The following is a 27,931-nucleotide window of genomic DNA, read 5'->3' as shown; positions in this document are numbered from 1 at the left end:
CAATAGTAATCCAAGGTTAACTCCATACAGGCACAAAGTTGAATTAATGCTAATGCACTTCTATCTTTAAAAGCACGTGCACAAACTCCTCTGTGTTCCTGCATCTGAAGAGGAGAGCAGCTGCTGGGAGGTGTTGCTTTCCTCTGAGCACAGCTCTTCATAGCCAAGAATACAAGGCTTTGATCAGCTCCTTGTATTTACTAGATTGATTCCAACATCTTTGCCAGTGGGGTCTATGGATTCCCAGCATGAGATGCTCCTGCTCATTTGAAGTGGCTGAGATTGTTTTTCAATGGAATTTTCCATTATGCTCTGCACTGTCTTTCTTCAAAGCACAGTTTACTCCCTGGGCAGGACTCCTTGTCCAACATAATGCACAGCCATTGCTCAATACTTTTGTTTTGTTTCTTTCCCATGATGATTTACCTCCATCTATTCTCCTGTCTCAGCCAAAGTTTCCTTGCACAGCTCTCAGGTAACCTCTGTGTGTGTCAGCAGCTCCTGTGTAGGGTTTGTTATCCACATTATCCCCCTATCTCCACTATTAGAAGTTTGGAGGCTGCCAAGGCTTCTCTGGGAAGACACATCAATACAGGATGGGAATAAACACCCAGGGGAGCAGCCCTGGGGAGAAGAATTTGGGGGTGCTGGTGGGTGAGAGGCTGGACATGGCCCATCCCAGAACCCCCCCTGTGCTGGGCTGCACCCAGAGCAGTGTGGGCAGCAGGGGAGGGGGGGATTCTGCCCCTCTGCCCCACTCTGGGGAGACCCCCCTGCAGAGCCGCCTCCAGCCCTGGGGGCCCAGCACAGCAAGGACATGGAGCTGTGGCAGCCAGGCCAGAGGAGGGACACCAAGATGGGCAGAGGGCTGGAGCAGCTCTGCTGGGAGGAAAGGCTGGGAGGGTTGGGATTGTTCAGCCTGGAGAAGGGAAGGCTTTGGGGTGACCTCATTGTGGCCTTGCAGTGCCTGAACGGAGCCCACAGGGAAGATGGAGAGAGACTGTTTCCAAGGGCCTGGAGTGACAGGACAGGGGGAATGGCTTCAGACTGACAGAGAGCAGGGTTCGATTGGATATTGGGAAGAAATTCTTCCCTGTGAGGGTGGGCAGGCCCTGGCACAGGTTGGGCAGAGTAGCTGTGGCTGCCCCATCCCTGGAAGTGTCCAAGGCCAGGCTGGATGGGGCTCTGAGTGAACTGGGAGAGTGGAAGGTGTCCCTGTCCATGGCAGGGGGTGGGAACAACAAGATCTTTAAGGTCCCATTCCATTCTATGATTCCCCCCTCCTTTTTTTTAATGTACTGAAAGCAGGGGTCTTAAATGGTACAGACACACTGACCCTGCCTGCCCTACAATTCTTCCACAAGTACCTCCAGGGAGATCACTAAGACAACACACTGTCTTTCAAACAGAGATGTTTAAACCCCAACAGCAGCAGCTGGACAAGGCAGCACGTTGTGATAGAAGGCAAAGGAATCCACATCTCCAGGCCCCAAACCAAGCAGTGTTTCTCTCCTTCTTTTAGTCAGAGAACAAAACAAGAGACACCCATGTTACTGACTGAGCTGCAGAGTGGGAAAGGGCAGGCGAAGATTCACAACAGCTACTGCAGCAACACAACATGCAAGAATGACTTGGAGTGGTGCATCCTATAGTGTTCCTCACTCATGGAAACACTACACTGCTTCTTAGGGAAAAAAGAGCAACTATTTTTCCCTCTGCAGAATCTGGTAGTACAAGAGTTTCACAAGAGCAGACTAAATTCCTAACTACAGACACACAGATGTTTAATTACATGCCAGTCTGATTAAATGCTTGTGTTTTCAGTATTGGTTACAGGTAGGAACAGCTTTCTATGTTTTAATTCTCAAAACAAGATGTATTCTGTGCTGTGTTGCCCTTCTTTCACTGGTGCAGGCAAGTGAGAGGATGGATCCGATTCCTGAAGAATCAGGGTGCTAAAGACATATTTGAAAACATTTACACAAAATGACCAACAGTTTGACCCCAACTTCATGCACTGAACTCTACACTGCTGGCTTAGTGTTGGCTTTTTTTTTGTTAGTATCAAAGGAGATGCTGGTATTTCTACAACAAAGGGCAAAACCTCAGTGATTAGAACACTCTGGGGCCAACAGGAGTCCTGCTGCTCATGCCCCAGCACTTACGGGGCAGCGCTGAAAAGCAACATTACCTAGTGAGTTACTTTCCTCATTAATTCCTTCCCAGGGATCCAATGCTTCCTTATCACTTCCTGCTTTGGAGACACTCTCCAGCTGCCAGAGAAAGCAGAATATCAGCAGACCGTGGCACAAGGAAGTAAGAGCCTGTCAGTGGCAATAAAGGAGTCACAGGCCCATTTGTGAGGCACAAACAGCAATAAACGCCAGTATCAGATACCTGCAGGTTTATTTCTTTGTAAATGAGGTGCCAATTACTCTGCAAACATCACGGTTTACTTACCCTTTTACATGCTCTGCACAGGGTGGTAAACCAGCCAGTCAGTGATACAAATGCTTAAATACCATTCCTGTTAATTAAAACAGAGGGCCACCACTGTGATCACACCACTGTCTCCATGGAACTCTGGCAAATTCCAGTGTGCCTGTGTGAGCCTCACAAAAAACACACCACGATCATCCGAGTTTGGAACAGGAAGCTCAGTAATGAGTCCCTTAAGGCAAGGAAACACCCATCAATACACACAATGCCAGAGCAGCACCACCGATCCTACAGGAGGAGACGAAACACGCAGGCTGAGCTCTGCCAACACGGACTGCCAGGGGCCGGCTGCGGCATTCCCGGCGCATCCCGCGGCATTCCCACGGCGCTGTGCGGGAACACGCTGCCCTCTGGCGCTACGATTCGGCCAAGGGCTGGCTGGGGGTGCCGCTCCGCGTCTTCAGCTGGGACTGAGCGATGTCGGCCAGCGCGCTCTGGATCTTCTCGAGCAGCACATCCCCGCGGTACACAACCTCCTCCAGCCGCGCCGCGGCCTCGTGGTTCTCCTCCTCCAGCCGGTAAAGGCTCGCGGCCTCGGGAAAAACAACGGGAAAACGAAGGAGCGTGAGTTGGACACCAAAAGAGACTGCTGCGCAAGGATCAAATTCTTTGCAGAGAGTGCTCAGGCATTGGAATGGGCTGCCCAGAGAGGGGGTGATTCCCCATCCCTGGAGGTTTTGAAACTGAGCTTGGCCGTGGCACTGAGTGCCATGATCTGGTAAAGGGACTGGAGTTGGCCCAAGGGTTGGACTTGATGATCTCCAAGGTCTTTTCCAGCCCAATCCATTCTGTCATTCTATGGATGTGGCACCGAGTGAGAATCCACCATGTCTTGATCCAACCCCACTGTGATCACCAGTCCAGGGCACGGAGTGCCCTGGGCTGGTGATCACAGTGGGGTTGGATCAAGGATTGGGCGTGATGATCTTGGAGGTCTTTTCCAACCCAATTGATTCTATGATTCTGTGATTCTATTACCTATTCTATTAATATTTAAACAGCTGAGAGGGAAAAAGGTTGAGCAGTTTCCAGTATTGTGGTGTTGTGATAGAATGTTAAAAGAAATGCTTTTAACAGAAAGCTAAGTTTAAAATATTCTCACTGAGTATAACCCTATTTAGAACTAGATGCAAGTTCAGTATTTGCACTAAGACTACAAAGCACCCACAGGCTACTCCTATTGTAGAACCATAGAATGGATTGGGTTGGAAAAGACCTCCGAGATCATCAAGTCCAACCCTTGGGCCAACTCCAGTCCCTTTACCAGATCATGGCACTCAGTGCCACGGCCAAGCTCAGCTGAAAAACCTCCAGGGATGGGGAATCCACCCCCTGTCTGGGCAGTCCATTCCAATGCCTGAGCACTCTCTCTGCAAAGAAATTTTTTCTGATCTCCAGCTTCAATTTCCCCTGGCAGAGCTTGAGCCCGTGCCCCCTTGTCCTATTACTGAGTGGCTGGGAGAAGAGACCAACCCCCACCTGGCCAGAACTTCCCTTCAAGGAGTTCCAGACAGTGCTGAGGTCACCTCTGAGCCTCCTCTTCTCCAGGCTAAACACCCCCAGCTCCCTGTGAAAAATTCAGGCTTGCATCGAAATCCTTTTTCAAGGTTACATAGCATAGAGACTAAAAAACATGTTTAAAAAGAAAAGGGAAGAAGTTTGCCTTTGGGAATGTTTTCCTGAGGCCCAGTCCTACCTGCAGAGCCGCTGTGGACTCCTCGCTGGGCAGGGAGTCGATGAGCACGTCGATGTCCTTGGCGGTGCGCGCGATGAGGGCAGCAAAGAGCTGGGCGTACTCTGGGCACAGAGAGGGCAGTGAGGGGCTGGAAATCTGCTCAGGGAATGCTACAGCATCCAGGGGGGAGGGGCTGGGAAATTCTCTTGGACTGAGGAAACAGCAGGATCCCCACTGAGGGGAACTCAACCATACTGGAGTCAGTCACAGAATGGTTTGGGCTGGAAGGGACATTAAAAATCATTCCATTCCACCCCCTGCCATGGGCAGGGACACCTTCCCTATCCCAGGTTGCTCAGAGCCCCATCCAACCTGGCCTTGGACACTTCCACGGATGGAGCAGCCACAGCTTCTCTGCCCAACCTGTGCCAGGGCCTGCCCATCCTCACAGGGAAGAATTTCTCCCTGATATCCCACCTAAACCCTGAATCTGTCAGTGTGAAGCCATTCCCCCTGTCCTGTCTCTCCAGGCCCCTGCAAACAGTCCCTCAGCTGAATTCTGTCAGCTCTTTGTTGCAGCTGCACAGAAAACCTTTCCAGCATCACATGTGGGTGTGCCTCGTGCTCTGGGTTTCCAGCTTTTAGTGACAAAAGAGCCAAACAAAAGGCTTTCTGTCCTCACTGATTTCAGGTGAAGTGCTGGATTTTGCAGCAAACAGACTCTCTCCATCTTTTCTGCAGGTTCCCTTCAGAAGATGAAGGCAGTTGGATTCCAGTCCCATATTAAACAAGGTAAATAGTTAAATAAAGGGCTTGGGTTTGTGCAAAAGAGAAGACACCCAGAATTCCACCACCATTAACCAGTTAAGTAATCACTAATACCAGTATTAACTCTTCTAGTTATTACATTAAATATGCAGTAGCTCAAAACTAATTTAAGTTTTCAATCCCTGCCTCTACCAAACCCAGAACAATAGAAATTACATAAAGACAGTGATTCAAACAGGTATTTTAAATCACTTTAAACAACAGATCACTAGTACGAGAATTTACTAAGTTTTAATTTAAAGGAAAAACAATTCCTATTCTGCCACTGAGAAAGTTCAGTTGCCCCTGAGAAGTGGGAAAGAACTGGATGTTTCTAACAGACCTTAATTCAGAGAAGATTAACATCCTCAAGTACACACTTGATTTAAACCTAAAAAATAAAATAAACCCAACTAAACAAACACATCCATTTAAAACTTACTCAGAGTCAGCACTGGGTTTACCTGTAAAGAGTTGCAAGGCTTTTTAAGGAAGCAAACAGCCCTTTCAGCTGGCTCTGCCAATTAATTCCAGTACTCAACTGTCCTAGAAAGTGCATCACTCACCTCCAAACCAACCTGCCCTGATATTCTAATGAAAAATCCTGATCTGAGACACAGGCAAAATGTTTTTGTGGAGGAAAGAAAAAAAAGAAGAGGAAAAAAAGAAAATAAGAAAAAAACATTCTGGACTAGAATAAGACTGATTTAAATACTAACTTGAATTTCTCAAATAAGAGAGAACTTTCAGTTTGCTTCCAGTTGCAGTGTCTGTCCTGGTTTTGGCTGGGACAGGGTGAATTTTCTCCTTTTCAGTTGTGCTGTGCTGTGTTTTGGATTCAGTATGACATTACACTGTATTTTGCTTTCATTGTGAAACTGTTCTTATCTCAACCCATGAATTTTACCTTTTTTCACCCCACAGCACAGGGGGAAGTGAGAGAGCAGCAACCTGGGACCTGAGCTGGGGCTAAACCATGACAGTGCCTTAGATTAGTTTCTAGTCTCTCAAAAACATTAGTACATAGAAAACCACAGTCAGAAGAGCCACCAACACAACCACAAATAGGGAAATCCAACATGACATTATTCCTTAATTAAACTCTGTGGCTGCCCTATCCCTGGAAGTGTCGAAGGCCAGGCAGGATGGGGCTCTGAGCAACCTGGGACAGTGGAAGGTGTCCCTGCCCATGGCAGGGGGTTGGAATGGGATGATCTTTCAGGTCTCTTCCAAAACTTAACTTTCTATAATTCTACAATACATGGGTAAACATAGATAACAAAAAGTTTATGACATAGAGAAACTCATCCACAGAACTAAATCCTTCCCAAAAAAGTCTTTTAGGGACTAACAGACCGCTCACAACAGCCCCGTCCAACAGGCCTATGGGGAGCAGTTCTGGCCTGTGGGGCTGCTGTGCCTCTGTAAGGAAACCAGCGCACGAAACACACCGGGATGCTTCGCTGGCACTCCTGCTGCCCCAGCCCCACGCAGGGGGTGCGGCTGAGCCCCCCCGAGCCCCGGCCAGGCCGCACTTGCCTTCCGTGGGGTTTGCGGGCTGGTCCTTGTTGATGGCCGTCTGGATGTTGCTGAAGGAGGCGGGCGGCCCGCACTGCTGCAGCACTCCAATGGCGTTGCAGAACTGGTCGGCGAGCTGGCGGCAGCAATTAGCAGCGCGTTAATTAACCCGCCCCACCACCAAACCCAACAACAAAGTCCCGCGGAGCCGCCGCCGCCTCCTCCTCACCGAGTTCACCGCGTCCTGCAGCTGCGTGAGCCGATCCGCCATGGCGGCCTCCCCGCGCACAGAGCGCGTCCCGCCGGGCCAGAGCGCCCTCCGCCGGCACAGCGCGCCCCCTGCCGGCCCGGAGGACCCCGCGGCGCAGCTCCAGCTCCACAACTGCTCCCAGCGCTTCCCATGGGAATGGATGGAATAAACCACGATTGATGCTGCCGGGGCCCTTCGATGCTGCCTGGAATGGTGATCGCAGTTTTTTGATATAGTAATACAGAGCTATGTGGTTTTGGCGGCTGTTTATGCTATTGAAACTGTCTGCGGTATGCTTGTAGTTGATTTTTAAGCACTTATCATAGAATCATAGAATGAGTTGGGTTGGAAGAGACCTCTGAGATCAAGTCCAACCCTCAATCCAACCCCACTTTGATTACCAGATCATGGCATTCAGTGCCACGTCCAGGATAACCTTAGAAACCTCCAGGGATGAGGAATCCACCCCCTCTCTGGGCAGCCCATTCCAATGCCTGAGCACTCTCTCTGCAAAGAACTTCTTCCTGATATCCAACCTACATCTCCCCTGGCAGAGCTTGAGCCCGTGCCCCCTTGTCCTATTGCTGAGTGCCTGGGAGAAGAGACCAACCCCCACCTGGCCAGAACTTCCCTTCAGGGAGTTCCAGACAGTGCTGAGGTCACCTCTGAGCCTCCTCTTCTCCAGGCTAAACACCCCCAGCTCCCTCAGCCTCTCCCCACAGCACTTGTGCTCCAGGAGACCCTCATGGAGGAGCCATGAATTGCAATGTCTCAGCCCTACTCTTGTTTGTTTAAACTTTTTTGGGGTTAATTTTGGAAAACTACATAGAAGTGCATAATACAGGATCATGGAATGGCCTGGGTTGAAAAGGACCTTAAAGATCATGTTCCAAACGTCCTGCCATGGGCAGGGACACCTTCCCTATCCCAGGTTGCTCAGAGCCCCATCCAACCTGGCCTTGGACACTTCCAGGGATGGGGCAGCCACAGCTTCTCTGCCCAACCTGTGCCAGGGCCTGCCCACCCTCACAGTGTGGAATTTCTCCCTAATATCCAATCTAATCCTGCTCTCTGTCAGTCTGAAGCCATTCCCTTTGTCCAGGTCCCTGTAAACAGTCTCTCAGCTGAAGTCTGTCAGCTCTTTGTTGTCGCTCTCCCTGATATCCCACCTAAACCCACTCCCTGCCAGTTTGAAGCCATTCCTGTCCGCACACAACCCCAATCCCTGGCTGTTTTTCCCCATTTCCAGCAGGTGCCTGAGGGATGGCGGGTCCAGCCCTGTCCAGGCGGTGCCTCCTCCGTGCCCGCCCCGCTGCTGTCCCGCCCCTCCTCGTCTCTCCGGCCCTTTCCCTGCCCCGTTCCCCCTCTCACTGCTGGGCAGCGCCATGCGGGTGTTCCCTGGCTCCGCTTTGCTGCTGCTGGCGGTGCTGGCGGGGCCGGGCCGTGGCGGGGCCTCAGGTGAGCTCGGCGGGGCCGGCCCGGCCTGGGCCGCCATGGCCGGGGGGAGGGAGGAAGGGAGGCCCGGGGTGAGGGAGGGAGCGAGGCCCGGGATAGAGGACGCTGGTCCCGGGAGCGGGGAGGGTGGGGAGGCTGGTCCCGGGATGAGGGAGGTCGGGCCCGGGATGGGGAAGGCTGGTCCCGGGATGGGGGAGGTCGGGCCCGGCTGGTCCCGGGAGCGGGGAGGTCGGGCAGGGTCATTTCCTCCGGGATGGAAGGAAAGGAGCATGTTGTGAGCCTTTTTGGGCTGCCGCAGGTGGCCGTGCATCTGTGTGCGGGGTTTGGGGAGCCGGCGTGTGTTCCTGGTTATCTCCATCTTCGGGCAGTGAGGAACACCCTTGCTTTTCTCCTTTCCCCCCCCTTTTCTTTCTCCTTCCCCCCCCCCCCCCTTTTCTTTCTCCTCCCCCCCCCTTTTCTTTCTCCTTCCCCCCCCCCTTTTCTTTCTCCTTTCCCCCCCCCCTTTTCTTTCTCCTTCCCCCCCCCCTTTTCTTTCTCCTTCCCCCCCCCTTTTCTTTCTCCTTCCCCCCCCCCTTTTCTTTCTCCTTCCCCCCCCCTTTTCTTTCTCCTTCCCCCCCCTTTTCTTTCTCCTCCCCCCCCTTTTCTTTCTCCTTTCCCCCCCCCTTTTCTTTCTCCTTTCCCCCCCCCCCTTTTCTTTCTCCTTTCCCCCCCCCCCTTTTCTTTCTCCTTTCCCCCCCCCCTTTTCTTTCTCCTTTCCCCCCCCCCCTTTTCTTTCTCCTTTCCCCCCCCCCTTTTCTTTCTCCTTTCCCCCCCCCCTTTTCTTTCTCCTTTCCCCCCCCCCCTTTTCTTTCTCCTTTCCCCCCCCCCTTTTCTTTCTCCTTTCCCCCCCCCCTTTTCTTTCTCCTTTCCCCCCCCCCTTTTCTTTCTCCTTTCCCCCCCCCCTTTTCTTTCTCCTTTACCCCCGCCCCCCTTTTCTTTCACTCTGAGATGGATAACAAGGAGCAAGTGTAGTGGTGCTGGTACAGGTGCTGGGTCTGGTGCTGTTCCTCCCCCAACACATTCCCTACCCCTGGATAGGAATTTATAGGAGAAAGGGAATGAAACGAGCTGAAAAGTGGGTTTGTCTTTTGCTTGTTTGTTTTTTGTGGCCATGAGTTCCCCCCACCCAGTGAATGGTGGGTTGAAAACTGGCGCTGTAAAGAAATACCGGACACCTCCTGCCATTTGCTGCTTGGTTCCTAAAGTTGTTTGTTTTCTGTGCTAATGTAACCTGATTTTATTTGGCATGTAATCTGATTTTATTTGACATAAGCTTTTCCTTTTTCTTAATTTCTTCTTGTGACTGAAATAGGAGCCCACAGCTCAGTGCACTATAATGAGTATGGCTTGGGAAGACTTAACAGTTGTGTCTTTATTTCTAGTTAAACTCTTATCTGTTTAAATAAAGGAAAAAATATACAGTTTCTCTCAGAGATAATTCATAGATAAGCAAGCAGTCCCTCACATTAGATCTGATAAAAACCTCCTCCTCTTAGTTTTGCTTTATTTTTGAACTTGATTCTAATCACAGAATGTATGGGACGTTAAAGATCATCTCATTCCAACCTGGTCTTGAATGAATGGAGCTTAATTTTGCCAAAGGAGGCTCTTGGGGTACTTTGAAAAGCTTTAGGACAGCATTTGGAATCATTCCCAAGTGTGGAATGTTTCTCTCTGCCCCCCTGCTCCCTCACCCAAGTCTCATCCCAAATCTTAGTCGATAGCTGAGAATTCCCTGCTCTTTGCAGGCCCTAAAAGCAGGGGTGAGAATGAAGGCTCAGGGTTCTTAGGCCTTAATATTTACATTAAAAGATGCTGACAAGCATTTTGTCTCCTGGACTTGATTGAAATGGGTCATGTGTTGAGTAATTTTTTTCCAGAATGTAAAATGCAAAACGACTGTGGGACTGAGTGAACTGCTTTGCCTTAAAGGAGCCTGTTGCTGTATTTCCTTGCAGGATTGAGAGGGCAGGTATTTCCCTGGTGAAAAGCTAATAATAAGCTGTGTAATTTGTGCCTACCTGATCATTAGGCCCTATGAACAAGGACACTTGCTTAATGGTTCACTGATCTGAAATTGCCTTGTGGTTATTCAGTTGTGGCCACCCAGTTTGTAGGGACCGGCTCTCCTAACACCAGATCTCATTTCATTTTAAAAGTGCTGAAAAGTAAAATCTCTGCAGGGTGGCCACTGTGTTAGCTCTGTGGGGCTCTGATGGGCTGCAGCTTTTCAGGCTTAGTGTTTGTGCAGAAGTGTTTGATATATTCTGTTTATTACCTGTTTGCTACATCCAAACTTGGCTTGTTTAGTGTTGCAAAAACTAAAGTGAATTCTTAGTGTAACCGGACTGAGCAGTGTCCTTTTTGTAAAGGGAGTTTATCTGGGTGGCCCCTGTTTGTGCTGACTGTTTAGTCTGTGCAGAGACAGTATTTTAAAATCAGAGGTGCACACAAGGCTCTTCCCTCACTCTTCAGACTGTGAGGACCTCTGGCTTGATGAACAGAACAGTTTTCTGGGATGGGAATGCTGCAGGTGGTGACAAGCCACATTCTGTGCCATCATCTGCTTTGAGCTCTAAGCCTGAGTCTCAGTGCACAGACAATTAAAGTTTAGAAGTTTTCATAAGTCTTCTCACTTCTTTTGGGGTTTGGTGCTGACTTTTTGGGGGTTCACAAGTGTGGGAACAGAGACCTTGTAGCATGTGCATCCCTGTCAGGTGTGATAGGGTGTGGCTCCTGGTTTTATTCTGTTAAGTAACTGCATGCTAATGTTTTCTTGACTCAAAATGGTGTTCCCTCTGAGCTTGCATTTCATCTTCATTAAACACCTTCATGTGACTCCTTGCTGACATACTCCCTACACTGGAAAGTGCTCCTTTACCTCTCCCAGCTCACTTCAACAAGGTTATTCTGCATATCCACTGCAGGGTGGTTGTCAGAGTCCAAATGTCTTTTCTGTGAGTGCAGAGAATTTAGTTTTCTGAGGGAAGTGTAACATCTGAGCTTGGCTCTGTAGGTAAAGACTGTCCCTGAATGGGCACCAATGGCATTTCTTCAGTTGTGTTTCTTAGTGGTGCCATCCAGAACCTTGTGTGGATAACTCTTCCTGCTGATGGGGAATGGCACTTGGCCACTGGAGCTGGGAATGTGGTTTGCTCTCAAAGCGTGGAAGGAACTGGGAGCTTGGTACTGGATCAGCACAATGGAAATGGTTCCAGATGGGTGTTGCCTGTTGGGGAGAGTGGTGTCACAGGGAAGGGATAACAAGTGCAGAGCCTCTGGAGATGATTCCATGTTGCTTGGAGTCAGGAATAAGGGCTTTTGATGTCAGGAGAGCCCAAGAGGTTCAATTTCTTTGCTGTCTTTACCAGCTTTGCCCGTCTTGTGACAGAGAAGATACAACGTGGGGTGAACAGGGTGGGCTGTTTGTTCATCAACTCTGCCTTCTGGGCTGTGTGTGCCCCAGTTCAGTCCTGGCACTGCTGCAGGGAGCAGCACAGCCCCAGTGCTCCCTCTCTGCTCCTGCTCTGTGCCAGTAACTCCGACTTCCTCTGGGGGTGTGTGCAGTTGATAAGCACTGTAATGGTGGGGGTTCCTCTCTCGTATCAAACCCAGCACCACTCCAGCCGTTACAGTTCTCCCTAAGGGCGAGGAAGGAGGGACAGCCTGGCACCTTGGGGCGCGTCCTGAGCTGCACCTTGGGAGTGTGTCCTGAGCTGTACTGTTTGAAGGTTTTGCTCCTGGTTCCACTGCTGACTTGACAGGTCAGCCCTGACCCTCACTTGTGGGGTGGTGTTTTCTGTGCTACTTGTCCTGCAGACCTCTTTGATGGGCCACCTCCAAGGCGGTCAAGCTTGCCCAAAGGAGAAGGTTGGATGCTCTGGCCTTCAAAGTATATTTGACAAGACTGAGCTCTTTGAGGCTCAGGTAGTCTCATACCTGTCTGAGAACTGGCAGTAGCAACAGGCCTGGGGAATTGTGAGTTGGGGAACTTGTCCAGGGGTCAGTGTTGGGTCCAGTCCTGTTTAACATCTTTATTGATGATTTAGATGAGGGGATTGAGTCCATCATCACCAAATTTGCTGATGACACCAAGCTGGGAGGGAGTGTTGACCTGCTGGAAGGCAGGAGGGCTCTGCAGAGACTGGAGAGATGGGCTGATTGCAATGGGATGAAGTTCAACAAGGCCAAGTGCAGGTCCTGCCCTTTGGCCACCCCAACCCCCTGCAGCGCTGCAGGCTGGGCACAGAGTGGCTGGAGAGCAGCCAGGCAGAAAGGGACCTGGGGGGACTGAGGGACAGGAAGCTCAACAGGAGCCAAGAGTGTGCCCAGGTGGCCAAGAAGGCCAATGGGATCCTGGCCTGGATCCAAACTAGCATGGCCAGCAGGCCCAGGGCAGTGACCCTTCCCCTGGACTCTGCCTTGGTGGGGCCACACCTTGAGTGTTGTGTTCAGTTCTGGGCCCCTCAGTTCAGGAAAGAGATTGAGGGGCTGGAGTGGGGCCAGAGAAGAGCAACACGGCTGGAGAAGGGACTGGAGCACAAGTGCTGTGGGGAGAGGCTGAGGGAGCTGGGGGTGTTTAGCCTGGAGAAGAGGAGGCTCAGAGGTGACCTCAGCACTGTCTGGAACTCCCTGAAGGGAAGTTTTGGCCAGGTGGGGGTTGGTCTCTTCTCCCAGGCACTCAGCAATAGGACAAGGGGGCACGGGCTCAAGCTCTGCCAGGGGAAATTGAAGTTGGAGAGGAGAAAAAAACTTCTTTGCAGAGAGACTGCTCAGGCATTGGAATGGGCTGCCCAGAGAGGGGGTGGATTCCCCATCCCTGGAGGTTTTGAAACTGAGCTTGGCCGTGGCACTGAGTGCCATGATCTGGTAATGAAAGTGTGGTTGAATCAAGAGTTGAACTTGATGATCTTGGAGGTCTCTTCTAACCCAACTAATTCTGGTTCTATGATTCTTTGCTCACCACATTCCCTTCCTGCCTTGGAGCACCACCAGTGGATTGTTCAGAGGAGGCTGGGAAGGGGCTGTGGTCTGTGGCCTTGTAGCAAAAGCTCTGCTCTCTGCAGTGCTTGTCATCTCCCAGGCCTGGCTGCTGCTGCTTGAGGGGCCTGTGAACAGCTGAAAAATACTTGTCTGTTGGGTGGAGCTGTTCCTGTTCTTCCCCCTGAATCCCTGCGCTTCTGCCCAGACTTGGGGATAAAATGTGTGTCACATGCACTGGTCTGGGAGCAGTTATGCAAACAGTAAAGCAATGTGGAGCACCATACCTTAATTCACCACGCTAATTAAACTTGAGAGAGTGCCCTGACATTCAGAGTCTCGTGATCATGTTGGAGCAGTGTCTTGCTGACGAATCTGTCCTTATTTATGCGCAGGCCTCTGGGTATGAGCACAGAATGGAGGTGAGAAAAGATTCAGAGCAGAGCAGCTTTCTCCCCTTGATGTAGATCATAGAGAGGATGTGTATGGTTTCAGCTTTTTTCCTTTGAAGAACATCTAAGCATGAGCATCTTGTGGTTCAGGACAGCGCTGAAGTTCTGAGATATCAAAGAAAAGTGTTTTTTCCTGTGTTCTGAGCTTTCACTTCAAATTCCTGAGTGCACAGATGTATAGTCTGTGCCTTGTGAATGCTTTTCTTCAGTATTCACACTGCCAGTTGCCTTTCTGGTAGAACTTGAGCAATGGAGAAAGGGATCTTGTGAAGAGAAGGGTTTCTGAATGCTGAGATTCAGAAACTGAAGAATACACAAAGCTTTATTTGTAGCTTTAATTTTCCATTAATTACTGTTTGAAAACGTGGCATAGAAACACTTTCTGCCTCAACACAAACTGCAGATGATGGAACAGAAGAACAGAGACTTCCTTTCCTTACCTCACAGATGGTTTATCATCCCCATACTTCAGCTGAGGTTTTAGCACTGCTATTAGTGGAATTTTGGGGGTGAGCCAGTAAGGGTTGAAGTTTCTTGCCTCACTGTGAGATGAGGGTAGGAACTCACCTCTGTTGCCATATCATATCATCAAGAGAAAAAGAAGCTGACCAAGGATGTCAAGCACCAACCAAAGAGAACCTCGTGGCTTCTGTGTGGCTGCATCTCTTTCCTCCCTTGGCATCCCCTGTCCCTCAAGAGCCCAGCACAGGGAGAAGCCAGGCTTGCTTGCAGGACTTGAATGACAAGCCAAGGCTGATTCTCAAAGGTCTTACATCCTGGGTCATGTGGTTCTCTTTAAGTTAAAATGGCAGCAGATCACAAGGTTGGGCTCATTGTAAGAAGAAATGGTCTGGGGTGTGTCTGGGAACAAGTAGTCAGATTTCTAGATATAGAAACCAGGATCCAACAAACATAATGATTAAAGATACCTTGGGAGCAAAACCCATGTGAAACAGCTGAAGGTGGATAAGTGTATGTGTGTTTTCACTGCAGCTTTCACTCTGTGTTCTGGAAGTTGACTCCAATTCCCATGGCGTGTGGGAATTCAGCCAGGAGGTCTAATGGATACTGTGCAGGTTGGCTGACTGGTATGGACACACTTACTTGCATTTCCCAAAGATCAGGCAGTTCTCAGCATCCTTCCTGGCTGTCTCTTTGCAGTGTTGCTGGTTGGCTGCAGCTGGTCCCTGTTGCTGGTGAGCTCTGCTGTACCAAATCCTGAACTCCTGGCAGGGAGCCCTGCCCTTTTGTTTAGGTGAAGGCCTCAGGGCAGGTCCCCTGCCTGTGCCTGTCCTTGTGGGTGCATCCCTGTCCTTGGCAAAACCTTGGGACACCTTCCAGGACCAGAGGAGCACAAAGCATCATCCTGCTCTGCTCCCAGCTGACTAATATCGGACTGCTGGAAACTTCCAGACTTCCCCTGGTAACTGCTTCCCTCTGGACAAAAAACCCCAACCACGTGTCTTCCTTTTTTTGTAATGCAGGTCTTCTTGAGCTCTCCTTGGGAAAATTCAGGAACGTGCTCCTTAACCAGACCAGCCCAGTGGAGGCTGTGATCAGGAACATTGCCAGCAACGTGACTGTTGTGGTTTTTCAAGTGCACGCCCAGCAAAGTGATGTGGTGATATCCTTTGATAAGGTAAGAGTGTCACTCCTCGTCTTAAGTGCTGCTTTTCCTTCCCCAAAGGACTTGGCTCTCACACATGTAGGACCATTGAGCTGGAGCTGTGTAAATAATGACTGTCTTACCTGAGCGGCTCTTGGACAGTATTGCTGTAGCTTCAGAAATCCCTTCTTGTACTTAAATGTCATGGCTGCTGTTTTGATAAAGGAATTTCAGGGCTGGCTTGAACATGTTTCAAAGCTCTGTATTTGGTGGAAACAGTGCTTTTGACATGTGACTACTGACTACTGTCCATCAGCTTGTCAGATTAAAACCAGATTTATTCAGGTTGGACCAGGGGTTGGACTTGATGATCTCGGAGGTCTTTTCCAACCCAACTGAGTCTATGATTCTAAGTGTTTGCCAGATGCCTTATAAATGATCACTTTGGGATATTTTTTTTGTCTGCTGTTTGGATCTGGCTGATGTTGCCTCAGCATCTTGTCCTGAAATGAATTTGGTGACACATGGAGAAATTCCTCCACAGTGCTCCAGTGAAGGCTGCTACATCTAGACAACAATACAAGCATTGCTGCTCCCACACACTGCATCCCAGTAATGCTGGGACAACAAACAGGCTGATCTGAAATAGTGGCTTTGTTGTGGTTGTTACAGTGCTGTGAGGCTCTGGCTGGTGTTAGAACAGACCACTGACCAAGCTGAAGGTGGTGGATGGAGATCTGACAGCCGCCATCAGGCTTCTCTCTCTCCATCAGTATCTTCCCCATGAGAATAGACTGAGTGCCAAGTAGTATCCTGGGAAGCTTAGGAGATGAATAACTTGTGACAAGTTACCCAGCTCAGCCATGATTGTACTGGTGGGATAGCCAGGACTGCAGGGCTGAGGCATCACTGCTGCACCTTTCAGTCTTTGCTTGCCACTGGTAGAATCTTCTGCCAACTCAGATCCTTCTTGCATTCATGGCCCTTGCCAGGCCAAGGGCAGTGGTGCACAAATACAGCTATACTGCTCTTAGGGCTGGCCTGCCTGTAGAAATACAAAGTTGAGCCAGACCTAAAAGTGTGCCAGGTCCAAAGTGCTTCCTTAGTCTTGCCTTGGTTAACTGTGGCTGCCTTGGAAAAAGGCACACTTCCCATGCTGAAAAATAGATTTGCCTGTAAGTCAGTTGGTTGTACCAGTCAGGTGAGTGTGTTCACAGAATCATTGAATGGATTGGGTTGGAAAAGACCTCCGAGATCATCAAGTCCAACCCTTGGTCCAACTCCAGTCCCTTTACCAGATCATGGCACTCAGTGCCACGGCCAAGCTCAGTTTCAAAACCTCCAGGGATGGGGAATCCACCCCCTCTCTGGGCAGCCCATTCCAATGCCTGAGCACTCTCTCTGCAAAGAAGTTTTTTCTGCTCTCCAACTTCAATTTTCCCTGGCAGAGCTTGAGCCCGTGCCCCCTTGTCCTATTGCTGAGTGCCTGGGAGAAGAGACCAACCCCCACCTGGCCAGAACTTCCCTTCAGGTGGTTCTAGACAGTGCTGAGGTCACCTCTGAGCCTCCTCTTCTCCAGGCTAAACACCCCCAGCTCCCTGGGGGATGTTGCTGCCTGCTGTTTCCTGCAGAGCCCTGGCTCTGGAAGGGATAGTGGTGAGGACTGGGTCAGTAGCTGAACACACCTGCATGGCTGGTGTTCAGCCAGCTGTCACAGTCCTCTCCATTCTGGTGGAGACACTGAGGTGCTCCTGTACATTGGTTCAGAATGCTTCTTTGGTGCCATATCCTATTTTGTGAGTGATATTCCAGCCCTTTTCCACCTACGCTCCTCAATCCTTAGCTAGACTTTAACTAGGTGGAGCCCCATCTGTGGCAATGGCACTGCCATGTGTACCTGGTGTGTGTGTGATACATCCAACAATGCCAGAAATCCCAAGTAGAACTCCTTGTTTCTGTGGTTGCTCCCTGTGCAGACGCCGTCTGTGAACAGCTCGGGCACTGGAGTGGACAGGGGGCTGGTGTCCCTCCTTCGGCCGCAGCAGACGGTGTGCACGTGGTACCTGCGAGCGCTGGATGCTGGGCAGGTGCTCAGCACGGCCATCTCCATCCCCTACATGGAGAGAGGTATGTTCTCACTCCTGGGGAGGGGCTGCCAGCTCTGCTTACCACAGGTAATCTGAGGAGTGAAGCAGTGGCCTTTCAGAGGTGGAAATTTGGTGGAGATGCCGGAAATTCTTTTGAAATGGCCTGAGAAACTTCATTGTTTCTGTGAGTTGTCTATAGGATGCACGGTGTGCTCTTGCCATGCCTTCAGCCTTAGAGTAGAAAACTGCTGTGCATGTCCTGGGATCACAGATTTTTTTGGGTGGGAAGGGACCCTAAAGATGATATTACAACCCCCCCTGCCATGGGCAGGGACACCTTCCATTAAACCAGGTTCCAAACTGGCCTTGGACACTTCCAGGGATGGGGCATCCAGAACTTCTCTGGCAACCTGTGCCAGGGCCTCTCCACCCTCACAGGGAAGAATTTCTTCCTAATACCCAATATAAACCCGCTCTCCTTCAGCTTAAAGCCATTCCCCACGTCCTGTCAATCCAGGCCCTTGTTAAGAGTCCCTCTCCAGCTTTACTGTAGACCCCTTTAAGTACTGGAAGGCTGCAAGGGGGTCAGCCTGCAGCATTTTCCTCTCCAGCCTGTCTTTATAGGAGAGGTGCTCTGGTCATCTTCATGGCTCTCTTTTAGACTTGCTGCAACAGCTCTGCATCTTTCTTACACTGGGGTGGCTCTGAACCCACCAGCCCCTCTTTGTTGGTGAGAACAAGGTCCAGCACAGCACCTCTCTTTGCTGGCTCCTCTGTTACTTGGAGAAGGAAGTTGTCATCACTGTGCTCCAGGCAGCTCCTGGATTGCTTATGCCCTGCCCCATAACAGATGTCGGAGGGGTTGAAGAAGCCCACAAGGACCAGGGTTGAATGTGATCCTGCTCCTGTCTGTCTGTAGAGGCTCTCACCCACCTGGGCTGGGCAGGCAGCCTGGAGCAGGCCCCCACGACAGTGTCACCTTCTACCCTAATCCTGACCCATAAACTCTCAGCCAGCTCCTCATCCATGCCCTGGCAGAGCTCTGTGCATTCCAGCTGGTCTTTGGCATAGAGGGAGACACCCTTTTCCTGTCTTCCTGCCTGTCCCTCCTAAGGAACCTGTATCCTTCCATTCCAACACTCCAGTCATGGCAGCCACTCCAGGACTTGTCTTAGTCCGCAGTGCAGCAACTTGTGCTGCCTGCAGGGCCAGTACCTGACCATTCTCTGTGCCTGCAAGTGCTTAACTCCACTTACCTTCTCTGTGTTCCAGATCCCATTCCTGGAGGCTGCAATCTAGAATTTGACTTGGAAGTGGATCCAAATATTTACCTGGACTATACATTGGTTGACATCCACATCAAGTTTGCCCCTGCAAACTTGGGATATACCAGGTGTGTGAAAAACTTCAGAGCACCCAGCAAGGCCTTTTGTGTGCTGTATTTGGCCAAGATGCTACAACAAGGTTCTGCTGGAATGGCTGAAGTCTTGTTTGCTGCAACAAATGTAAATGGGGAAAAGGAGGAGGGGGAGAGGTTAGACATGAGAGAGATAAAGTTGTAGGAGAGGAGATAAAAGCTGTAGGAAAGGTTATGCAACTTCAGAAGTGTCAGCAGTCAGCAAATACTGGATCTTCCAATTTCTCATAATGGCTTAATCTTTTTGAGGAGCAATTGTTTGTTATAGTCAGTTTTATTTCTTTACTGGTTCTGAGGCATGATAATAACCCAGAGTTTTGTTTAACTTGAGACTTCAAGTTAAAAGCCATTATTTTCTGAGTGGTGCCTGGGGTCATGAGTAGGGAAGGCTGTGTTCAGAACCACATGGAAAAACAAACACTGATGTGGTGTTTGGCTGTTGTGGCCTCGTGGAATTCTTGTGCTGGTTTGTTATGGAACAGACATGACTGCCATGCCCACCAGCGCTTACACCCAGCCTTGCCTTGGCTGCTGGTGTTAACTTGCAGAGGGTAGAGGCCACTTATTGTGGACAGGTCCGTTCTGAAGGCTCGTGCTGAGGTGTGGGGGCTCGTGCTGTGCCTGTGCTGAGGTGTCTGTGGTTGCAGAGGAGCAAACCCGCCGGCGTGTGACGCGGGGACAGGGCAGAACTCGCGGTGGCGGCTGCGCTACGACGTGTACCAGTATTTCCTGCCAGAGAGCGACCTGTCCGAGATGGTGCTCATGAGCCACATCAGGAAGATGTCTGAGGTGCACAGTATCAAAGCCCATGGCACTAAAGTAAGTCTGAGGCACTGCTGGGCCTGTGGTGATGGTGCTGTTCTGTGTGTCCCCCTCCCCTGTGCTCATCCCTGGCAGTGGTGACAATGGAGGGAGTGGCAGCCCTGCCTGCTCCAGGGACAGGAAAACTGAACTGTGCCCTCAGCTGGGAAGGAGCAAAGCAAAGGAGGAGAACAATCTTCTCAGAAAACATAGAATCATAGAATGGATTGGGTTGGAAAAGACCTCTGAGATCATCAAGTCCAACCCTTGCTCCAACTCCAGTCCCTTTACCAGATCATGGCACTTAGTGCCACAGCCAAGCTCAGTTTCAAAACCTCCAGGGATGGGGAATCCACCCCCTCTCTGGGCAGCCCATTCCAATGCCTGAGCACTCTCTCTGCAAAGAAGTTTTTTCTCCTCTCCAACTTCAATTTTCCCTGGCAGAGCTTGAGCCCGTGCCCCCTTGTCCTATTGCTGAGTGCCTGGGAGAAGAGACCAACCCCCACCTGGCTAGAACTTCCCTTCAGGGAGTTCCAGACAGTGCTGAGGTCACCTCTGAACCTCCTCTTCTCCAGGCTAAACACCCCCAGCTCCCTCAGCCTCTCCCCACAGCACTTCTGCTCCAGTCCCTTCTCCAGCCTCGTTGCTCTTCTCTGGCCCCTCTCCAGCCCCTCAATCTCTTTCCTGAACTGAGGGGCCCAGAACTGAACACAACACTCAAGGTGTGGCCTCCCCAAGGCAGAGTACAGGGGAAGGGTCACTTCACACGTATCAGTGCTGGGAATCCACCCTGTGAGCCTCTAATGCCATACGAGTATTCTTTGCCTTTCCAGATGCTCACTCTGACAACTGATGACAAGACCAACGTCTACTTTTCCTCACTCCCTGGGCAAGGTGTGATCTACAACGTCATAGTGTGGGATCCCCTCTGGAACAGTTCTGCTGCCTACATCCCTGTGCACACATATGCCTGCAGCTTTGCTGACCTGGTGGATAACTGCTCCTCCCTCAGTAAGCTGGGGCTTGTACCTCCCTGCCAGCTCCTCTGCAGCTTGTTGTGCTCCAACATGTGGATATCAACTGACACACTTCCATCCTGTTGCTTTGAGATTACACTGTATAGATTTCGTTACTTTAAGTCTCCTTTGTGATGGAGGAGAAACTCTGCAATGATGAACCATTAGCAATTGAAGGTTTAACTGAAGGGAGATTTAACATGTGGCTTGCAAATGTAACTTTCAACTCTGTAGTGCCACTCCTGCTTTTTCCATTTGAACTGGGTAATAAATACATAATCCTCAATCACTTGTGGGTGGTAGATGCTGGATGTGAAGCTCAGCTAATAAAACACAAGCTGGATTAGGGTCCAGCCTGATTTTCCTGACTGGTGCTGACAGGAATCAGTAACCTGCAAGTGTTTTGAAAGGAGGGAGTCACAGAAAATAAGGATAAAGATAATGTCAGCAGTGGTGGAATGGCTACAAAGTCATGCTACTCTGTACAAAGTTATATAATGATGGAATTTGAGCAGAAACAGAGCAAAGCTGCCACTCCCATTATCACTGCAGAAGGGACACGAATAATGGGGGGAATTTGGTTCATAAAGTAAGGTTTGTTCTAATAATTTTTTTTGCCCTATAACACTACAAGTAACTGTTGCCAAACTCCATGCTGTCCTTTGACACCACAGGACAAATGCCTTAGGCTAAACCTCCCTTCTCTAGCTCAGACCACATAGAAAATGTGGTTTGCTTCTTCAAATAGCTTGAATACAAGTAGGATTTTTGCCTGGAAGGCAGAGGTGAGCCCTGCTGGGATGCTGATGGTCTTTTTTGTTGCATAGAAAATCTGTGAGAGGGAGGTGATGGCAAAGGCTGCAGTGCAGGAGACAGCACCTGATTTTTATAGATGGATTGGATGTTGTTTTTTAAAGCTGGGCAGAGAATTTCCAGGCAAAGCAGTATCTGTATTATAACGAAGTTACAGCCACTTAACTGGTTGTTACAGAAACTTCACTCCTCTTGAATAAGGAGGGAGCTCTTGATTTCTTAATCTGTCTGGAACTACTCCAGTGTTCTGTTGGAGATCCTGCCAAGATAACTGTTAGTCCAGGCATTGCAGATCTGCTCACAGGGGGTGTCCAGGGGCTGCTGGAAGTTGTCAGCAGGCTTTGTGACAGCAGCCTGACCTTCCCTTAGTCTCACAGTTGGCACCACCAGGTGCAATGCTGTAGTAACCCTTTCTCTCTCCTTGCAGGTAAACTCTCTACCAAAGTGTTCTTCACTGCTTTTGCTGTTCTTGGTCTTTTCATCTGCTTTTTTGGGCACAGATTCTGGAAAACAGGTACTGAATTGTTTACTGTTTCTCATCTCCTCATGAGTCTGGTTGGAACTGCATGGATGTGGCTTGGTGTGACTTAGGATGGTGGTGTTACTACCAAGATTCCCTTCATGGTGGTTCCATGGCAGTTGGGTGCACTGCTTTGGTTTTACAGCATCTGAGCAGAGGGAGATGGTATGGAAAGCACAGAAATATTGAATTGGGGTGCATGCTGGGCAGGATAGATGTAAATATGCCATTTTTGACTATTTGAAGTGCTTTGGACACCCCTTTCCAGGAAAAGGGGCAGGGTTTCCTTTTGTGTATCTGTCAGTGGGTTGGTATGTCCCTTCTCTGCTGTGACATGAAGTTGTACTCAGTGGGCTTGGGATGAAGTTTACTAAATACTGGTTCCTTCTTCTCTAGACTTATTCTTCATGGGCTTCATAGTGGCAGCATTCTTCTGCTTTGTGATCATCACAAGGGTAACTGCCCTTGGTTATGATGGTGAGTAGAAGTGTCAGGAAACTCCAGGATCTTCCCAAAGAATTGTTGCTGTGAATCCCTCAGGTAAAACCTCAGTGATTCCTGGGAGCTGGAGCTGAGCTCTGATTGCTGTAATAGCTGAGGATGCAACAGAGTAAGTGTTTTGCTGCCAGTGTCAAAGTGCTGCAGAATTAATAGCTGCAGCTATAAAACACAAATTTTATTTTCTATCCAAGGAAGATACAGATTTTTGGACCAGACTTTCACAGTGGGCAGGCCTCTTTCACATCAAACAGATTTGGTCTGTAAAATGGAAGGTCTGCACTTGCTCTGTTAGCAAGAATTATTTTTGTCATATATTTACTCTTTTGATATCTGTGCAGTAGCTGTAGCAACCTGAACTAACACAGAAACTCGAGGTACTCATGTCCAAGACTTCCTACTCTTGATATCTGTGCAGTAGCTGTAGCCCCCTGAACTGCCCCAGGAACTCGAGGTGCTCATGTCCACGGCTTCCATTCCAGCCCTCTGCCACTTGCAGGAAGCAAATCCTGGTATTCCTGTTTGGTACCTAATGAAAACTTACTGCAAAAAGCCCACCAAGCATGTAAAAAAAGCTGCTGAACATGTTGCTGCAGTAACTGGAGTTCTCAGAATGTTGGAATTGCCTCTTTTCCCTTCCAGAGCGTCTCGTTCTGACGGCAGCAGCTGGAATTGTTGGAGGCCTGCTCTTGGCTGGGAGCTGGTGGAGATTTGGCTCTGTCCTGCTCTGTATGTTTGCTGTTGGCCTCGTGCTGGGGTTTCTCTTTGCATCCACGCTCTTCTTCACTCCCCTTGGTAAGCACTGAAATACCCTGCCAAGAGCTGGCTGGGGAGTGGCGTGTCCCTGCTGTGTGACAGGGACAAGGCTCGAGGATCAGGGGCACTGTCTGCTTTATCCCAGGGGGATGTTTCACTTCCCCTCTTCAGTGGGGAAGGAATAGAGATGTACCTGAAGGCCCCTTTAATGAGGAAAGTGGCACTCTTATTTATTTCTTACTCTGCAGGCTCTTACACTCTTACACTCTTACACTCTTACACTCTTACACTCTTACACTCTTACACTCTTACACTCTTACACTCTTACACTCTTACACTCTTACACTCTTACACTCTTACACTCTTACACTCTTACACTCTTACACTGAGGCTCTTCCTGGCTGAGCCGTGTGCCATCTCTGGCTGTGACAGCAGAGATGTTTTATTCCAGAGCAAGTTTTATTCCAGAGCAAGTCCCAGTCTGTTCTGGAGGCTTCAGGCATAAAGGCCTCATGGATTAAGAGGAGCTCTTGCTGTTACCTTTCCCACACCATGAACACTCCACTGTTACAGTCAAACTTGCACTTGCCTCATCAGGGCCTTGAAAAAGACTTTGTTAAGGGAAACAAAGACCAGAAGAATTTGTTGCTTTGTGGTGTTGTGATGGTGGCACTTGCACCATGCTCTGAAATAAATAGATGCAGGTTGTGAGCTTAGAAACCCACATAGGCCTCAAAATAGCTTGTTATTGGGGTACTTTCCATTCTTCCCAGATGAGTGACATGTGACATGGCAGAAGTCTTTGTTTCAGGGGCAGGATCTGCTGTCCCAGCTCAGAGTACAGGCCTTGTGCTCAGCTGGGACAGTCTGATTGCTCTTGTCTGACTGTTCCAATCCATACTGAACAGTCAGCACCTGAGCTCAAAACCTGAGCTTTTCCACAGTATACTCCAGGTATTCCTGAACATTTAGAACCTGCAATACAGGAGGTGTTTTACTAACTGGAAATATGGTGTTTTTGCAGGAGACTACAGGGTCTTCCGTGATGATGTGGTGTTCTGGCTGACCTTCACTTCTGTAGCCTTGATGGTTCCTGTGCTTTTCGTTGGCTGTCCAAGAATTGTAAGTGATCTGTGCCCTCACCTCAGGAGGAGAGGTGGAGGAAGGGGTGTCAGACTTAGTGCAAAGTGTCACCCTGTGGGATATGTACTGAAAACTCCACAGCTTGGTGGAGCTCAGCACGGGCCCAGCTCCAGGCAGCTCCTGTTCAGCCCTCCCTCTGCTGAATGGTCCATAAGCCAAGGAATGACTCCTTGTGATGTTGCACTCAGCAGCCCCAGCACCTGCACTGAGCTGAGTTCTGTCTCAGCAGCACAGCTGGATGGCAGCTGTGTGCAGCCAATTGCTCACAGAAGAACTGATAAAAAGTACAAAATACTTGCACAGAAAAGCTGTGGATGCCCCATCCTGGAAGTGTCCAAGGCCAGGTTGGACAGGGCTTGGAGCTGTTCTAGTGGAAGGTGTCCCACGGCAGGGGTGGAACTGAATGATCTTTACGGTCCCTTCCAACCCAAACCATTCTGTGATTCCATGGTTCTACTGTGTTAAGGAGATGGAAAATAAAGACTGTTTATCAGTCTCCTAAAGCTGTGGCTTTCCCCCCTCCAGCTGAACATCCTGGCCTCTGGAATAGTGGGCTCTTACACGGTGGTCCTGGCTGTTGCTTGTTACGTCTACACAAGTCTGGCCTACATCACCTTGGACCTGCTCCGGAGGGCCCTCAATGATGACTTCAGCAGGGCCTACACCAATGTGCCTTTCCAGAGGAATGGTGAGTCCTGCTGGGGCTTCCTTCTCTTCTGAAAGAGGAGTCACTGCCTCTGGATCTGTTGTAAGGAGTGACGGGATGGAAGGAGTACACAGTGAGTAGGAGATTTAACACCCACACAATAAATTCCGGTAGACTCAAAGGCAGGAGCCTCCCTGCAGGTGCTCTGTGACAAAGGCCCGTGTGACAGATGCTTTTCAGGCTCAGGCTGGCACCTTGCTGAGGGCTTTGCAGAGCGGGCACTCCGAAGTGAACACTGTTCCCAAATCCTTGTGTCCTTGCCTTTGCACGGAGTCACTCCAGGCACGTGGGGATGCAGAGATTTCATTGCTTTCTGCCACTAAACGTGTGCAGTGTTGCTGTGTGGGAAAGGAAGGACTGTTGTGCTCTGGTGCAGGACTGTGTTTCCCTGTTTTCCAGACCTGATTATCCTGTCAGTGTGGGTGATGCTGGCCCTCAGCGGGGTGACTATGCAGCTCCGCCGGGAGCGGAGCCAAGTGCCCTTCCCACCACATCCCTACCTGGCCTGGAAGCGGGAAAGGGAGCGCAGGAGCACCAATGTCCTGGACCCCAGCCATCACATCCCTCCCCTGAGAGAGAGGGTGCACAACAAGCTGCTGCACTTCAAAGAGCTCTTTCAGAAAGACCAGCCTGCCGGGGAGAGAACTCCATTGCTTCTCTAACTTGCCACAGAACTGGTGGGAACGGAGAGGAGGGATCTTGGAATGGCAAGATGGTTTACCAGCAAACCAACCAGTGGTGCAGGGTTTACCGCTGCTAGTTTGTCCTGCTGAGTAAGAGGCTCGTGTTTTCCGTCTTGGAAGAGCAGATCCCTGTCAGTACACTACATGCTCTCTGTGACTCCTCACTGTAACTGTGCAGCTGCAGGATCTTGTGGTCAAGGACAGCTGTTGATCTTGGGGTGGTCTAGTTGCTGTTGGGGTGTGGGAAGTGTCCACCAGCCCTTAGGAAGCAGCCTGGACCATCCTGGTCGTTCCCCTGTGTGGGAATTGGCGCTGTGGTCCTGCCTGAGGCGCTGCTGGGTGTGCCATGACGGGCCACACACAGCAGGAGCTGAAGCACCTACTGCAGGTACAGGTACATGTGTGTGGCTGAGGCACAGGGAGGGCCAGGCAGTGTGTGTGACCTGCCAGGCTGGGCTAAGGGACTGCGTTTAACCTGCACTGAATTAACTGTCCGTGTGCACTCCGGGGCTCGGGAGCTCGGCCTGGCCTGGGACAAGACGACTTTCTCCCTCCTTTTGGTGGTTCTGTAGCAAGCTGGTCATCTGGTCTCTGTGCAGAGATGGTTGCTAAGAGAACACAAGGGGTTTGTCTCCCTATTTGCTTTCTGAACAGCCTGTGTGTTGTTTCTGCTCTGGTATAATCTCTTTTTTTTTTGATGGTGCTGTCATAAAAATCTAAATAAGCTCTTTGTAGCCAATGGCAATTTTTTCCCTGGAGTTGGCTGAAACACTAACTATTTATTTTAATCATCTTTTAATTTTGCCTGTTAGAGGTGAAGACAGCATTCAGCCAGCAAAATACTGACCAGGATCCCTGCTGGCTGAGTGTGTCCCTTCTCTGCTGGGATTGCATCTGCACAAAGCAGAATGTGGGATAGAAACAGATGAGGGACCACTCTTGTGTCCAGGGGGGGATTGGGATCTTGTATGGTGGCTTCATTCTCTTCCTTGAAAACAAAGCCAAGGATGGTTGAAGTATTTTATCCTGTATCCTGATACAGGTTATGGTGACTCTTCCTCTTTCTCCGTTTGTGAGCCTGTAGTGAGGGCAATGAGTGCACAGTCCTCTCCTCCCTGTGGGAAGGTGAGTGGCCTGTGTGGAACCTCCACGAGGGAATTCCCTGGTGGTGGAAGCTGAAATTCTCAGCCCCCACTTTAAATTATTGGTAGTAAATATGTGAGAAACGACTCTCTGTAAGGAAACTGGCAAAATAATTTTCCCTGGGAAAGTTACAACACCCTGACAATAATTAATGACTTTAAAATGACTTTTCTGTAAGGAGTGAAAGCTCAGTGACAGTGTCTGAGGTGACTGAACACTCAGGATGTTTAGAGACACAAATCCTGTGATTTCTTGGAGCTGGAGCAGCAAAGCAAGGCTGAAATCCTGCACCTTGGGCCCAGTTTCCCTGTGCTGTTGTGTGGGATAAACAAGGAGCTCTTTGCTGGGTCCCCTGCCCAGATCCTGAGCATGTCCCTGCCCTGGGTGATGGCAAGTAGCAAACACTTGTGTGGTACAGAAATGCTCCTGAATGTGTTTACCTTGGTGGGGTTTGTAACTGCTGTGATTAACCATGTGCGAGAAACAAGTGGAACTCTTATTATTTTCTATGCCTTTTATAATAAAGATGCCTTTGGAAAGATGGTTGGACTGTTGCTTGGACGAAGTCCCTCTTCCCCAGGGATGAGGAGGGGGAGCTGGGCTGTGCTGCAGCGCCCCCCAGAGGCACAGTGAGTACCAGCGATGATAATCAGTGAGAATCAGAATCCACAAACTGACCCACTGTGCTGTGCAAGAGGTAATTTTTTAAGGCTTTTTTTTTGTGTACCCCCAAGGCAGCTGCAAAAGGAAAACTGGATACTTCCTAGCTCTGCAGGAATTTTTCCATGTTACCTGGTGTAACAGCAGATTATCCAATGGGCTCAAAATGAGCTGGATTCTTTATTTTTTTTATGGATGGGGGCGGGGGTGTGGGGGGGAAGCCATTTGCAGGAAGCAAAAAAGCTCAGGAACACTGAAAACAATTTTTTCAGTGACTCATCATATGCTGCTCACAGGGACAATCCTGCAGGCAGATGGTGGCTTTGGGACACCTCCAGCCAAATGTTCCTGCTGCATCTCCTTGTTTGTTCCAGTTTCTTGGTTCCTGGTGGCACTTTGGAGCTCAG

The 27,931-nt window shown here is 49.9% G+C and overlaps 2 protein-coding genes across 2 annotated transcripts; one reads left to right on the top strand and one right to left on the bottom strand.

Annotated features, from left to right (window-relative positions):
• Positions 1–2,389: 2,389 nt before the first annotated feature.
• Positions 2,390–6,830, bottom strand: MED21 (mediator complex subunit 21). The gene is made up of 4 exons (XM_071551620.1): positions 6,729–6,830; positions 6,521–6,635; positions 4,196–4,296; positions 2,390–3,032 (listed from the first exon to the last, which is right to left on the bottom strand). Exons 1-4 carry the CDS (start codon positions 6,768–6,770, stop codon positions 2,856–2,858), a joined length of 435 nt encoding a protein of 144 aa, XP_071407721.1. The 5' UTR covers positions 6,771–6,830; the 3' UTR covers positions 2,390–2,855.
• A 1,254-nt stretch (positions 6,831–8,084) lies between these two features.
• TM7SF3 (transmembrane 7 superfamily member 3) lies at positions 8,085–26,447 on the top strand. Its single transcript, XM_071551619.1, has 12 exons — positions 8,085–8,207; positions 15,160–15,314; positions 17,258–17,408; positions 18,641–18,761; positions 19,433–19,604; positions 20,420–20,597; positions 21,843–21,929; positions 22,332–22,412; positions 23,076–23,228; positions 24,214–24,311; positions 24,858–25,020; positions 25,438–26,447. The coding sequence occupies exons 1-12, from the start codon at positions 8,135–8,137 to the stop codon at positions 25,698–25,700; spliced, it is 1,695 nt and encodes a 564-aa protein (XP_071407720.1). The 5' UTR covers positions 8,085–8,134; the 3' UTR covers positions 25,701–26,447.
• Positions 26,448–27,931: the final 1,484 nt, after the last annotated feature.

The sequence above is a fragment of the Pithys albifrons genome, chromosome 3, assembly GCF_047495875.1.
Source record: "Pithys albifrons albifrons isolate INPA30051 chromosome 3, PitAlb_v1, whole genome shotgun sequence".
In the NCBI taxonomy this organism is placed as follows: domain Eukaryota; kingdom Metazoa; phylum Chordata; class Aves; order Passeriformes; family Thamnophilidae; genus Pithys; species Pithys albifrons.
The sequence above is the reverse complement of the archived record's forward strand: the minus strand, read 5'-3'. Positions and strand labels throughout refer to the sequence as shown.

Coding starts and splice junctions, on each gene's coding strand:
- MED21 (XM_071551620.1), bottom strand. CDS start 6,770: ATGGCGGATCGGCTCACGCAGCTGCAGGACGCGGTGAACTCG. Junction 6,636..6,728: donor TGCAGGACGCGGTGAACTCG/GTGAGGAGGAGG, acceptor TGCTGCCGCCAG/CTCGCCGACCAGTTCTGCAA. Junction 4,297..6,520: donor GCCCGCAAACCCCACGGAAG/GCAAGTGCGGCC, acceptor CTCTGTGCCCAG/AGTACGCCCAGCTCTTTGCT.
- TM7SF3 (XM_071551619.1), top strand. CDS start 8,135: ATGCGGGTGTTCCCTGGCTCCGCTTTGCTGCTGCTGGCGGTGCTGGCG. Junction 15,315..17,257: donor TGGTGATATCCTTTGATAAG/GTAAGAGTGTCA, acceptor CTCCCTGTGCAG/ACGCCGTCTGTGAACAGCTC. Junction 24,312..24,857: donor TCGTTGGCTGTCCAAGAATT/GTAAGTGATCTG, acceptor TCCCCCCTCCAG/CTGAACATCCTGGCCTCTGG.